General features: G+C 38.3%; 2 protein-coding genes across 3 annotated transcripts; both read left to right on the top strand.

The window, feature by feature from the left end:
• The first annotated feature begins 291 nt into the window (after positions 1–291).
• On the top strand, positions 292–6,548 carry LOC135617765 (E3 ubiquitin-protein ligase At3g02290-like). Of its 2 annotated transcripts, none has more exons than XM_065118351.1 (6): positions 292–448; positions 2,470–2,679; positions 2,779–2,908; positions 4,208–4,628; positions 5,348–5,457; positions 6,236–6,548. In XM_065118351.1, the coding sequence occupies exons 3-6, from the start codon at positions 2,789–2,791 to the stop codon at positions 6,260–6,262; spliced, it is 678 nt and encodes a 225-aa protein (XP_064974423.1). In that variant the 5' UTR covers positions 292–448; positions 2,470–2,679; positions 2,779–2,788; the 3' UTR covers positions 6,263–6,548. The 2 variants fall into 2 exon arrangements, with proteins under 2 accessions (XP_064974423.1, XP_064974421.1); XM_065118349.1 differs by having other exon boundaries at positions 2,470–2,699.
• A 146-nt stretch (positions 6,549–6,694) lies between these two features.
• On the top strand, positions 6,695–14,809 carry LOC135617764 (E3 ubiquitin-protein ligase ORTHRUS 2-like). The gene is made up of 9 exons (XM_065118348.1): positions 6,695–7,896; positions 9,901–10,433; positions 10,609–10,734; positions 11,182–11,281; positions 11,391–11,452; positions 12,330–12,432; positions 12,949–13,087; positions 13,210–13,427; positions 13,518–14,809. Exons 1-9 carry the CDS (start codon positions 7,288–7,290, stop codon positions 14,454–14,456), a joined length of 2,829 nt encoding a protein of 942 aa, XP_064974420.1. The 5' UTR covers positions 6,695–7,287; the 3' UTR covers positions 14,457–14,809.
• Positions 14,810–14,984: the final 175 nt, after the last annotated feature.

Genomic DNA, 14,984 nt, shown 5'->3' with positions numbered 1-14,984 from the left:
TAATTTTATAGCAGCTCCAAGAATCCGGTAAAAAACAAAAAATTGCAGCGGAGTACGCTAACTTTACACGTCTAAACCCTCGCACAAGCGTCTAACTATGCGACCACGTAATCCACCGTTCTTTTCTTTTCCTGCAATGCATCAGGGCCCTCGTTTGATGCTCTGCGTCAAATGAACGGTCGATGTGGCATTGCCGCCTCAGTGTCGGTTACAAGCGATTTGTTCGCATAAGTCATCTCTATGCAACCGCACGTACGATAATGGAGTCGCGGCGTCAAGCGACAGCCCACCAAGCGCCTCTGCCGTCTCTTCTTCTCGCCCAAATTCCAAGGGTAATTAGTGCTAGCTCGATCCGATCGCTCCTATCCAGGTACGAATCTTCGCCCCGACTCCCCGGGACGTCCTGCTTCGTTTCTAGCTCGCTCGATCTGTCGCCGTCTGCTTGAAGGTATTAGATACTCTTGCCGCTTGCTCACGCTTGCTCTAAATCTTGAACGGTTATTGCTAATTTTTGGAACCGATGATGTCATTGTTGGTGCAGTTCTAAACCCTTTCTGCTTTATGGTTGTATGATGTATTATGGCAAAAGAATAACTTTCTGCTTTTTGTATGCTTAGCTTTCTGATTAGAGTCATAGTTCTCCAGTGTGGATTCAGAATAGACAACCCCAATTGTCGTAAACAGTAATAGTCATGTTCTTTTATTTGTCGGTGATGTAGCGCTTAGTTCGGAAATGGAGCAAAAGGTGTGATTTCTGTAGATCATGAATAGAGAGTAAATGAAATGTTCTGAGACTAGCTGGGGAATTTATGATTTGACACTATAATTTTTTTGTACATGCTTCTGGAAGCTTTTTGTTTGTCTTAGATGCAAGTAAAGGAGATGGTGACGGGGGAAGCATGCTGAGCCTTATCTTTTACTGAATTTGTCTGTCAGCTGAAACATGGATTGAAGAGATAGCCGGTCAATAATACTTGGCAAAAGCTTCTGGTCGATATTGTAGAAGTGATAAGATGGAAAGAGAGTTATTGCAGTTTATCTAATGCTCAATGTTCGCACAATTGCCACAAAGAAGGGCATGCTTGGCATGGATGAAAGCTAGATATAGAAACCTTGGCTTGCAGCTTGACTTGACTACGAAGGGTAGACAATAATTATAGGAAGATGAAAGAAATTGAGGATCTATAATTGAAGACTGGGGTAACTAATTGTGCTTAGCCTGGTGGTGGTTCCTTAGTATTGTGTTGTGTTCAGCCTACTGGTTAGTAATGTTGAATTTTGCATAATTTCAGTGAGTTATAGCCATACCATAATGTTGGTACCAGGACAGTCATTTCATGTGTTAGTATTGTGTCGTGTTCAACATACTGGTTGGTAATGTTGAATTTTGCAGAATTTCAGTGAGTTATATCCATGCCATAATGTTGGCACCAAGACAGTCATTTCATGCCAATGGTTTTTGGACCCCACACTCTCAAGTTTCTGGATATATAAAATATTACCGTGACAAAATTTTTCCAGCATGGAGTTTACCAGCGAAATCCAGACATTTCTATATACATTTGATTTGAGGTTGAATGTTCAAACTTATAGAGGTGTCTTCCGAAATATTTGGGACCCTGGAACTTTATCAAGAACCATCAATTCTCTTGGATTCATCTTTTCCCAGCACCCGTTATATATGTTGTTGGTTCTTGTGAATCTTGGCCATGAGTGTCGATGCCAAAAAAATAAAAGATTTTTAGTTCTTCCTTGTTACAATCTATCTGCAAGTTTATTGAAGTATTGGAAGGTTGCTCCTAAGTAGCATGAGCTCAAATGGTAGTAATATTGGTTTTCTATACTCATGTAAGTAGAAACATATTGATGTTGTTCTACTTTGCCCCTGATAAAAATGTACACCAGTTTCATACAATTACTTTAGAATCGTATCTGGTTGTGAAAGTCTTCTGAACTTCTGTTCGAGTGTTTTAGTCTTAGCAGTTTTCTATAGAGCTGATTTTGTACCGGTGGATTAGATATGATGAAAATGTTTGTGATGACTTTGAGTTTGATAAGCTTTTGTCATAGATTAACAATTTGAGGTTCATGTATTTCATAACTGGAAAGCATGCAGGTATGGTGCTTGGTTTGAAGTTCAACATTGTTTTCGTGGTGATTTGATAAATTTAGACCAGATATGAATATGCATAATTTAACATGCTCATAGGGTTAGCATGGTTCCTGAACATGTGGTCAAAATTTTCTGTTCCATGCTTATGAAAAATTGATGTCCAATTAAAAAAGTGGCTCAAGGTGATGAACCCTGAAAATATGTATGTTTTTAGTAGTAAAGCTTTTTATTTTTTCTCGGTTTATGGGCTCACATCCTGTTGGCATGTTGCTTGATTACTGTCGTTGAGCTGTTTTTCCTGTTTATAATCTATCTTCATATGTCCACTGAATTTTGCATATTGTTTTGACAACCAGGAGGTACAAATACCGGGTCAATGTTATCTCTGAAAACAGAGCTCTCAGTGTCTTGTCAATAACCTGACGGATATGAAGTACTCATCTTATGGAGCTATTGAAGCATCTTTTGTTTCAAGCACTGTTTCAGAAGATATTGGAGGACGCAGACAAGCAATTGTCCTCTTAGAATCTTTTTAAGGCTTGATCAGTAGTAAGATATTTTTGCAGGTTTGACATCCTGCTCAGTGGTAACTTCACGACCTTGAGTATATTACTGCAGAAATGGCCTCAGACCCTCAACTATTTCCCTTTGCCTGAATTTGCCAGAAACTGCATTATGGGTGCATTCTGTTGCTGTCTGTGTCCGGAGGACTTTGAAGAACATGCCCACACAAGCAATCCCATATATCGACAATGCATATGCTTAAGATATTTCTTTCATCAGCTCTTGAATGGGGTAATGTCATACTCTTCAGTTTATCATAGTTCTTTAAAGAACATACCAAGATAAATATCTCAATGCGACAGAATTAAAAAAGAAAAAGCTAGACTTGCTAGTGGGGAGATTGAATTAGTGAGTGGGCTTGTTGGCCCCTCGTTTCATAACTCAACTAGAAATGCAACAGGGAGGCCCTTTCCCACACCTCTTTCAACTACAAATGCATCAATAGTTCCCTTACTGAGCTGGCTTCTTTTTTCTGCCATCTTTTACACTTGATAAGACTCTTTCTTGAATAAGGGAAAGAAAATAAAAAAAAACCTTTTCGAGCTGGACAGGACCTATTAAGGCCCATATGAGCTGGATCAAAGCTGAGTAATGCTGAATTGGCTGCCATAAACTGTGCAGGTTCAGATATGCTCCCACAAGCTAATATGTGCCATCCCAGGGCATATGGGTTTGGCACTGATGTCATCTGGGCCTCCATAAGTTGCCAGCCAAGATGATTTTTGGCCAGCATTAGCCGAACAAGGTCCATCATCGACCATATATAGTTAGGCTGTGTTTGCATCGAAGTAGCTTGTTTTATGAGAGCTAGTTGCAGAGGAAGAACATAGGATAATAGTTGGGAGGCCATTATCTTTGTGTTTCTCCAGTAAGATGCATTCAAAAATTCGATTGGGGCATTGCACCAGGTTTAACCACCTTTCTTTAGGATAGCTGATCTGGCACATTTTCTCTTCACCTTAGTCACTAGGATGATTAAACGCTAATAGTTCCTATAGCTTTTGCAAAGAGCTCTTAGCTGATTTCTTCTTAGTTATACTTGGATCCGTACTTAATCTAAACTCTGAAGCAACAAACCAAAAGTCTGAAGCATCCACGAAAAGATTATTGTAGTATGATGAGGACCACCATGAGAGTATAAAAACAGAGAAAAAAGTTCCAAGTAATGTTTCATATGTTGGTCAGATAGAAACAAAGTCAATTCAACTAGGACTCAACTTAGTGCCTTACTGTTATCATTGGATTTACGTCTAATAACTCCAATCTGAATGTCTGAGATTTGACGATCGTTTCGTTGCCTCCTAATGTGTCTATATTCTTATTGTTGACATTAATTCATAGTGTTAATTGAACTGCACTACTGTATAGACAAACCTGAACAAGTTAAGCTGGTTATATACTTTTCCATGGTATCTGTTTCATTGTCAACCTCATTGGAATCTTCAATAGATGTTCCAGTTTTAATAATTTTGGTAGTTCTACTGCTCATCTGATGGTGAGTTTATAATCAAGTTCCTTTCATCTTTACAGTATGGTGCAATGTTTCAAAGACTTGATGGGCGCTCAGTACCTTCCCAGATTCAAGCAGCAACTTCATCTACATCAACAACAGCTGGAAATACTTATGATAATTCATTGTGTGAGAGTCATCATCTTGTGCCTAGACCACCACCTTATGAGGCAGACCCTAGATACGCACGTGAGGGATTGATCTCAAGGCGTGAGAAGTCTATAAGCCACCTACAAGAAGATTTACAGACTCTTAGAAGAAATGGTAGCAGTTCTGCTGTTGAAACCTTGGCTGCTGTTAGAAAGCGAATTGCAGAAACTGAAGTGGGACAAAAACTTATCCATGCTGAATCAGAGAAAAATCTAGCTGCAAAAACACGTGATACAGGTTTTGTTTTTACAACTTCAGAAGATGAAGATGTATGCCCTACATGTCTGGAAGGTAAATTTTATAGAAAGAAAAGCTGTGTTGTATTTAATCACTTCAAAGTCCAAACCACATTCAAATGTTTCATCATAACATGATCAACAAAACCATTATTTTGTTTGAATTCCAAAGGTTCAATACACTTGGAATCTTTTGGTTGATTGACAATTGGAAACTAAAAGTCAGTTCTTGAATCTTTTGTTTTTCAACTATGAAATAATCTCTTAACTTTAATGGGGCTGGTAGTTAATCACAAGGAAAAAGAAAACAAAGAATGGAAAAACAACTGCACCTTCCGGTGATATATATAGCAGTCATGATCTTCAAATTCATGTCAACCATAGTCATAACTCTTTTTCCATTCTTTTTATATCTTTTGCTGCACGTTATTACGGCGTGAAATAATTAATATTGACATTATTATTCCAATAAAAGGAAACCTAAACTAATGCTCTAATTAAGGCTATAAAGTTAGTCCGAGGACCAAACCTTGTTAATGATAGGAGAACCTTAATTACCATGCATGTGTAACCATAACTGTTATTGTTATTACTTCGACACTGCTTTGTTATTGATGATTCTGATTTTTGTATGTGATAATCTGTTTTGCACATTTCCGATTCTGGTAATTACTTCCATGTGTTAAATTATCTTCTGTACCCGAGAGTCCAAAATTTATACTGGCAGCTCATGGTCATTTGAAGGACTCTAAACATAGTGGCTGCTCTTTGCAGAATATTCTTCAGAAAATCCAAAAATTGTAGCAAAATGCTCTCATCATTTTCATTTGAGCTGTATATATGAATGGATGGAAAGAAGTGACAGTTGTCCAGTCTGTGGCAAGGTATCAAATGATTTCATCTTCTGTATGTTATGCTACCTTTTTGTTGGATATAGGAATTTGCTTGTTAGATTGGAGGAACAATTTAACTCAGAGTTTAAGAACTCCATATATTTCTTTTGAAACTTCCGATATCATATATATTCCAGTGATTCATGATACCTTCAAATGTGCTCATTCCTGTGTACTTGAACTTATTTATTTATAATTAAATTATGGATTAATGTAGCTATCTTTCTGAAGACATGAGAATGCACTAAAACACTCATCCTTATCCTCTTGATTATTGTTCCTCTGAACTACTTTTTTTCCTCTCTACTGTTTCATCACCAAAGAGAACCGAAGAGGAGAAGTAGGAAGTCAAAATGAAGGTTGTGGTAATGGACAAAGAAGATAATCTTGTTAATAAATGGCTGTATCAGAACTGCTTACTACACTGAGTGTCTGAGGGTACTTTCATAACGTTATTGAGGTTGTAGATGTATGATATTTGCTACTATGGAGATGAATGAGTAAAGCTGGGATTAGTGCAGCGTGTACATATGCAATTTTGCCTGCCTAGATTTAAGTCTGCTGCTTCTTTTTCTTGGCCGGTTTCAAATTGTTCTCATCATGCAAATAGTTGCAGTGCTTAGTTCTTTCTAACTCCGGTTCCTTCTCTGAGCTACTTTTATAAGAGTAATTTCAATAGCCAAATATCATATGGCTAAGTGTCATAACCTAGATTATCATGCAATTTGTTCTTTGTTAATTTTGTGGGGGCATTGGTTATAAATCTCAGGAGATGGAATTTTGTGAGAGCCCGTGATAAAGACTTATTTGCGGCACAACAATTGCGGAGCAAGCCATACTTGATGAATGCTTTTAAATAGATTTCTGTCACCGCCATAAGAACTATCAACAAAATGGAAGTTTGTATCTTTCATCAAGTTGTTCACAGGAAAAATATTGATGTTTCATATAAATAACGTGTGTTATGAGTTTTTTTTTTCTCTCTGTTCTACTGTGTTGCATCATCTGCAATATGTCCCACAAGTCTAGTCTGTTGCATTACATATAAATAACTTGTGTTCAGATGTCTTGTTTGCAGGTCATTCTGGATTATCTTTTCACTAGTTTAATTTTGTGTTTAAATAGTTGCTTTTTTTTTCAAAGCATATTCTGCTGGTTATTGATAGATATAATAATCCTGAAAAGAATGTTGGAACTCAAGCATGAACCAGTCAGGCCACAGATCCTGTTTATCCTCTTTGCTGCTTTAATTTCTCTTGCTGTGTTTAATTAACTTGATTCTTTAGTTTTATCTGGGAATGCTCAATTGATATGCAATGTTGAACTGTCATCCCATTGTTCATTTTACATATGGCTTCTTTCCCATACAGATGACTGGCTTCTCTTCTTCAGTGACTTTGGCTTCTGTGTTATTCACCTACAGTGCAAATTATAGTGTAAAAGACTTTATGCCTTGCCATGATCTTACCATCATTAAATTATCATTACATACATATTTAAATTTTAATTTAGTTATAATTTTGATTTATATGATTGTTTAATTTTAATTTGACGAAGCTAATTGGTCGATTATGAATTGTTGATGAACTGTAATTACATGAAATTTCTTAGATTTTCGCACATGATTTGGCTTTGTCTGTTGAGTTCTTCGACCAAGATATAAGCCAATGGCAATGTCACTTCACCTTTCTGCGGACGTGACGTGGTGCCACTTAAATTGGAATTAGCTCAGCGGTGGGAGGCGGCGCTCGTAACTTTCTACAATGTGTCGTCAATTCATGACGTGGGGCGCTTTTAACTGAGGATTCGCTGTTTGATCTGATGGATTTGACGGGTCAAGCCGACTTCCACCACGCTTTCCCTTTCCGAGGGGCGAATTCAAAACCCATTCCGCTCTCCTTCTCCGTCTCGCCGCGCCACCTACCCCTTGGCCAACCGCCGGCAAGCGAGCCCGTACGCGGCTCCGTGATGGCCTACCCCGTCGATCTCCCATGCGACGCCGACGGGCGTTGCATGGTCTGCGAGGCGGTGCCGCCTTCGCCGGCGGAGGTGGTGCTATGCCGCACCTGCGCCACCCCCTGGCACGCGCCTTGCCTCTCCCTGCCGCTGGAGACCCTCGCCACCGCGGTCGACTGGGAATGCCCGGATTGCTCCTCCCCGGACGGCTCCGGCGTCGTAGCCGCCGTCCCCGACGCCTCCAGTGCCTTGATCGCGTCCATCCGGTCAATCGAAGCCGATCAATCGCTGACGGAGAAGGAGAAGGCCTGGCGGAGGCAGGAACTGGTGGGCGGCAGAGGAAGGGTTCTGGTGGAGAGAGATAAGGAGGAGGAGAAGAAAGGGAAGAAGATGGGAAATGATGATGTTCTTGGTTTCTTGGATGCGAAATTCATCTGTTCCTTTTGCATGCAGTTGCCGGATCGCCCTGTGACTGTGAGTAGCAAATTTTCTTTTCATTACTCTTTTTCCTATTCAAATTATCAGTCGATCTAGATAAAAGAGGCCTTAAATGGAGATTGATAGGCGTTCCTGCTAATATCATCAAGAGGAATGCATGACAGTTGTTTATGGTTTCTTGCCAATGATACGATGCTTCGCTTTCCTTTCGACACTTGTTGCTGCTGAAGTATATTAGTAGCAGGGTAATCCTTCGGGGTAGTTTATGATATGTTACGATTACGAGGGTAATTCCTTTTGTTATTTTATGATATGATTCAGTGATTAGGTTAGATATAGTGATGTAGTCTTTTATCCAATATATTTTGGGTGATTAGTCTAGCAATTTGTTTATTATTATTATTATTTTTGTAGAATTACAAGGGGATTTTGTTGTTTCCGAGTTGATTCTGCTTATGGCAAATGTTATTCAAGACATGCTTGCATCTTTTGTTATTTATAATGTGAAAGTTGTTCTGAGATAGGTAATAAACTATGCAAAGTTATACGCCGACGGAGGTTCGACTTGTAGTTGGAGTTTATGGTTGTTTGGCAAATGAAGACTGATTCATGTCTTTGATTGAATTGGTCATTTTAATGCTTCTGTTGTGATAGATCTAGTTATCATTTCCCAAATGAGATGCCTTTACCTCTGGGGTTTAGCATATCCATATATTTATTCATTTTCTGCTATCATTAACTTTGCAACACAACGTGGCTCTCGAACCCCTTTTACTGTCCCTCAGATGTATGCATCCACACACATGACTGCAGTCATTGGGTGGTTTTGCTTGTGAAAATCAATACAAATGGGAACATCTAAAGTGGTATGCGTGGCCATTTAAAAGTTCAGACACGTCACTGGAAAAAAACCCACCAAATTTTGCATGGCTGCCTATAATTTAAAGGCTATGTAGTATGTACAATCATTTACGATGGCCTATTGTTTGAAAGTTCTACTTGAGCTTGCATTGTATCGATAAGCATCTTAACAGATAAGCATACATCTGTTGCTGTATGTTCTTGTGACATGTTATTGACACAACTGCTGTCATAACAAGGCCCCCACAAGCTCATAGAATGTTGGTTTTTGCTAGTGCAACTGCAGTGAGCTGACTTCCAGTCCACCCTACCTGCACTGTGGCTCTCCTTTAAATACAAAGAGGAGTGCCTTCTGGCCGTTCAAGCCATGTGATTTTCCTGACCCAAGTTTTCTAGTCAGTACTTTCTCTTATGTTCTTAGCTTTCTTCCTTTCCTTCTCATGTTATTCAATTTAAGTTAGGCTGTTAGGCATCAGAGGGTCCTAGCTAGATGCCTCTTTGTTGACCTCCTAAGTGTATTCCTTTTTCTCGCAAGGGCTAACCTACCACTTCAACATCTCAATCAGTTATCTCGACAGAAAAGAAAGAAAACTAATTGTCATCCTAAGTTTGGAAGGCTCCATGAAATGGTTAACCAATTTATATGAGGATTAATCCAAGTTTATAACAATTTTTTTTATTAAATTTGTATGTTGAAAGCGGAAGAGGAAGGTTCTTTTTGGTCTCAATAATTGCTTTTGTAGAATGGGGCTAAAATCTATATGATCATCGATCATTTGTTTTTCAGAAGAGTTGATGAGCAGGATAAGTCTAGGTCGGAGCATCCATCTTCCTTGTATGGATCAAAAAAATATAACAGAAGGATGACCCCAACATCTGTAGCATGCTGCAGCAGTGAAACTTGTCGCATGCTATTGAACATTATAATCCTCAGGATGGTGTTATGCTCTTTTCTTGTGATTTGAAGTACTACCATTCACGTATGATACTGTATCTCATCATGATTATTTCCATTAGTATATAAAATGTCACCTTTTCCATTGAGAGATTTTATTAGTACTTTTTACAATTCGACTCCATTTTTTGTATCTTCTCTCAAGTGTTTTAGATTCTAACAATGCTTATCTTGTGGTACTGAAGTTAATTTTTTTTTTTCCCTTCCTTTCCCGGTTTCTGTAGACACCCTGTGGTCACAACTTCTGCTTGAAATGCTTCCAGAAGTGGGTTGGGCAGGGTAAACATAGTTGTGCAAAATGTCGAGCCCCTATCCCATCTAAAATGGCATGCGAGCCGAGAATCAATTCTGCGATTGTTGTGGCTATTCGCATGGCAAAAACAGCACAGTCAACCATCCCAAGTGATAAAAAACGAGAATATCATTCCATGTGCAATGAAAACAGGCCTGACAAAGCATTTACTACTGAACGAGCCAAAAAGGCTGGAAAGGCTAATGCTTGTAGTGGTCAAATTTTTGTTGCAGTACCTCCTGATCATTTTGGGCCAATCCTTGCAGTGCATGATCCTAAAAGGAAGAAGGGTGTTTTGGTTGGCGAAATATGGGAGGACCGACTGGAATGCAGGCAATGGGGTGCCCACTTACCCCATGTTGCAGGGATTGCAGGGCAATCGAATCAGGGTGCTCAATCCGTTGCATTATCTGGAGGCTACAAGGATGATGAAGATCATGGTGATTGGTTCCTCTACACTGGAAGGTATGAGAGAACAGTTGTCTCAATCTTGTGATTGTTCTCCTATGTTTGATTATTTAACAGTATTATCAACAAATTCTCTGTCTACGTTATTCTATTGGCATTATTTCTTTAGGAGTAATTTTTTTAAAATTTATTTTTGACTGAATCATTTCCAAGTTATGGTTCATTCTGGCAGTGGGGGAAGGGATTTGAGTGGCAACAAGCGAACTAACAAACACCAGTCATTTGACCAGACATTTGAGAAGCTTAACAAAGCACTACAAGTTAGTTGCCTAAAGGGATACCCTGTTCGAGTAGTTAGGTGAGTGGCTGCACTCTTTTGATTATAATAATTTAAGCTGCAAATTTCATTCTTGCTCATAGTGGTGTCAATTACAACTAGGTAACTTAACTTCATTATGCATGTGTTATTTGACTTTCAATTTATATTACTTCAAAAATATTAGTAAAAAATCTATAAACAAATTGATTTCTTTTACCTTAGTAACACCAAGCACTGGATATGCATTACATCACGTATATTTCATTTATTTAGCTGAAGGTTTTGTCATATGCAGTTGAGGGAATCTACTTCTAGAATCACTAAATAGTTGGCTTATTGTATCAGTTGCTTCTGAAATAAGCACATAAGCTTGATGCTATATCAACTGGATTTGGAGCATTTGTCATTGATTGTATGAGTTCAAAAGGTACTTGTTTTGCAGGGCAGCTCTTTTTAAAAATGTTCCATTCTATTGATATTCTGCAGATCCCATAAAGAAAAGAGATCCTCATATGCTCCAGAAACTGGGGTTCGCTATGATGGGATTTACAGGATCGAAAAATGTTGGCGCAAAGTTGGGATTCAAGTACACTAACCTTGTAGCTGCTTCCCATTTTCATAGTTTTCTGTGCCCACCATGTTTCTACATTTGAGAAAGAGATTCTGTATTTGCAATAATGGTTGGAAATTTTCAGGGTTTTAAAGTTTGTAGATATCTTTTTGTCCGGTGTGACAATGAACCAGCCCCATGGACAAGGTTTACTTCTTTTTTTTTTTCTTTATGGTGGTTTACTCTTCTTTTTCCCTGTTCTATACTTGTTTGTGCATTTGTATACTGTCACGGATAGTGTAAGTGCCAAATACGTGTTCTTAAAATCTTTGATTAGACTAGAAAAGGGATGATCATGCTAGAATTTCTGGGGAGTAGAAAAGTTTCAAAGGAATATATTGTACTAGGAATGCCACACATGGGTTGTCATACCAACTAGGCTGACCTTTTGATGGGTGTTGTCAAATGCCTATATCAATGGTGGAAGCTTCAATTGAAGATAGGGAACGTTTTGACGTAGCTCTTCTTCTGAATATCTTTTGAGATCTGGATTTTCATGAAGTTACTTTATTAAGATTTATCAAGTAATGATGCAGACATTTTGCCTTTTTTTCTTGAAATAAATTCTGTAAACACCTCACCCTTTTGTTGTTAAATTGGATAAATATCAATGTGTCTGAAAAGAAGTACAGCCGGTTGCAAATAGAGACCAAGTTGAGAATCACCGAACATGTTTTATGGCAATTATGTCTATTAGTTGTGATGTTGAAATAGATATGAACTAATAACTAGAATCAGTAGACAAAAGGTAACTAATTTACTGCAAGAAGAACTTAGAATTAAATAAACTACGGTAAGCTTGATTTGCTAATTGAGATCTGGTTGGGGGCTATCTTCAAGACTCTATGAGGATGTCTTAAATACATGTTGTAAAAAGTATGGGGAAAGAAGGTATCCTAAAGTTTTATATGTTATGTTTCTTCAGATTAACATGTGCTGGCTCTAGAACTAGGCATGCACTTTTTTCAAATGTTCTATTTTCTGCTTCAATTGTTAATAATTTTTTGTTTGATTTACATTGCAGTGATGAACAAGGGGACCATCCTAGACCTTTGCCAGTCATTAAGGAACTAAAGCATGCCACTGATATCACAATAAGAAAGCAAAGCCCGTCTTGGGATTATGATGTATGTATAGTCTCTCTTTCTCTCTCTGTATATATGTTTCTTCCCCCTTCCTCTTCTCACTGCTTTTGCATCAAGTTTAACTAGCCTCAGATACTATGTTTGGACAAAACTAATTATCTAGTTATAGTAATCCATTCTGTAAGTTTATTTAATAGAAAGCACCATCCTGTGTCTCTCTATCGGGGATGTCATGCGCAATTTTAAGGATTCACATTGTTTTCAGCTATATCACTTTTAACAGTCTTCCTGGACTAAACACATATTAGTATGAAAAGATCTACTTATTGCATCATTGGTATGTCAGGCACACGTAGACATCTGAGGAAACAGTTACTCGAATCTTGGGTTCGTAAATGAATGTTTAGATGGAGTGCCATGTTTGCATTTATGATTACTATTATGTGGTAGTTAAAATGTTAAAATATGAAACATCTGGTCTTATTTATCTTAAGATCGGATTAAGGCCTTCTTAAATTCTCCATCGTGCTTCTATGCATGCTTTTGTGTTTTCCATAGGAAAAACATGGTTGGAAATGGATCAAGTCTCCACCAACGAGTCGAAAGCATGGGCCCGGTGGAAGTCCATATGAAAGGGGACGAAGGAAATCAAGCAGGACTCCTCAAAGCACATCTGTGAGGGAGAAACTCTTGAAAGGTTGATCTTCATAATTGATATATTTCCTAAGTTCAGCACGGAGTTATATGAATTGGAAATTTTCTATTCATTTTTATAGTTTGGATTTTTAATAATCCCCTCAAATATTTCTAATTCTGCAGAATTTAGCTGCCTAATTTGTTGGAAGGTGATGTCATTTCCACTCACAACCCCATGTGCCCACAACTTTTGCAAGTCATGCTTGCTTGGGTCATTCGCTGACAAGTCATTTGTGCGGGAGAGAACATGGGAAGGGGGTTGGAGCCTTCGAGCTCAAAAAATTATCAAGAAATGCCCTTCTTGTCCTAATGACATCTCTGATTTCTTACAGAATCCCCAGGTACAAGTACTCCTAGGCTTGCTAGAAGAACACTTTAAATCTGAAAGATGACAAAATATATTGTTTCACTGAATCTATTTTTTGCTCCAGGTCAACAGAGAGCTTATGGATCTAATAGAATTACTCCAAAAGAGGAAACACGAAATGAATGGTGAGGAATCAAGTGAGGAAACAAGCAATTTAGTTGACTTGTCATCTGAAGAGGAAAATAATGACCAAGAGAAGAGGTTGAGGAATTATGGAAGTGATCTAGGGAAAAACATGGTTGAAAATGAAAGTGATGTTTTAAAAGGCAAGAAGCTTAAAGGGAAAGCTTTTGATATATGTGAGCAGCAGTATAAATCAGTAGATGGAGAGTCTGAAACTTATGCTGTCAATTGTGAGATGGATGAAATAGGTAAGACTTACTGCCTGGGTCTTAGAAACAAGGTTGTTCACTGTGTCACCTACAAGCGGAGAAAAACTAATTATACGTTGAATGGAATACATAAGACTCGAAGCCTGGGTCTCACAAACAAGGATGTTCACTATGTCACCTACAAGCGGAGAAAGCTTAATTGTGAGATGGATGAAATAGGTAAGACAAGCTGCCTGGGTCTGACAAACAAGGTTGTTCACTATGTCACCTACAAGCGGAGAAAGCTTCCTTGTGAGATGGATGAAATAGGTAAGACAAGCTGCCTGGGTCTGACAAACAAGGTTGTTCACTACGTCACCTACAAGCGGAGAAAAACCAATTGTGAGATGGATAAAATAGATAAGACAAGCTGCGTGGGTCTGACAAACAAGGTTGTTCGCTATGTCACCTACAAGCGGAGAAATACTAATTATCAGATGGATAAAATAGATAAGATGAACTGCCTGGGTCTCACAAGCAAGGTTGTTCACTATGTCACCTACAAGCGGAGAAATACTAATTATCAGATGGATAAAATAGATAAGATAAACTGCCTGGGTCTCACAAGCAAGGTTGTCTGCTACGTCACCTACAAGCGGAGAAAAACTAATCCGGACAGTTGGAAAACATAGCTTAAAGAAGCCAAGTAGTGATGGAAGAAAATCTTAATTAAGAATGTCAAGAATCTGATATGGATTATTTCTGATATTCAGATTTTGGAGGGAAGGATACCAAGAGGTTCAGCTTCAAGTAGATGGGAAAGATACTTAGACGGTGGAGTAATGCATAATATCTGTTGGCTATTTTGAAGAGGAAGCAAAAAGGTATGCAGTGAAACTTTTTTCATCCGATGAGCAACTAGTAACTTTTTTCCAAGTAGACTAGAACAGACATCCGATAGGAATACATGAGCTTAATTTATGTTGCCTTGGCCAATTTTGGTTAACTATCCAACTTAATCAATCACATATTTTGTCGTATATTATACCTTGCTAGAATCTAGTAGATTAGAACCGATTGATACCTTAGCCCTAATCAAATAGATTGGATCTGACATTTGATATATTTTTGTTTACCATGCAAATGTTATGGCGTGATGGAAGACAAGCTTTTTCTTTTTGCAAGATTTATCGAGTTGCTTTCGTCCCATGCTTCTTTTT

This window comes from Musa acuminata, chromosome BXJ2-7 (assembly GCF_036884655.1).
Source record: "Musa acuminata AAA Group cultivar baxijiao chromosome BXJ2-7, Cavendish_Baxijiao_AAA, whole genome shotgun sequence".
NCBI lineage: Eukaryota > Viridiplantae > Streptophyta > Magnoliopsida > Zingiberales > Musaceae > Musa > Musa acuminata.
This window is presented reverse-complemented; position numbering and strand designations above follow the sequence as displayed.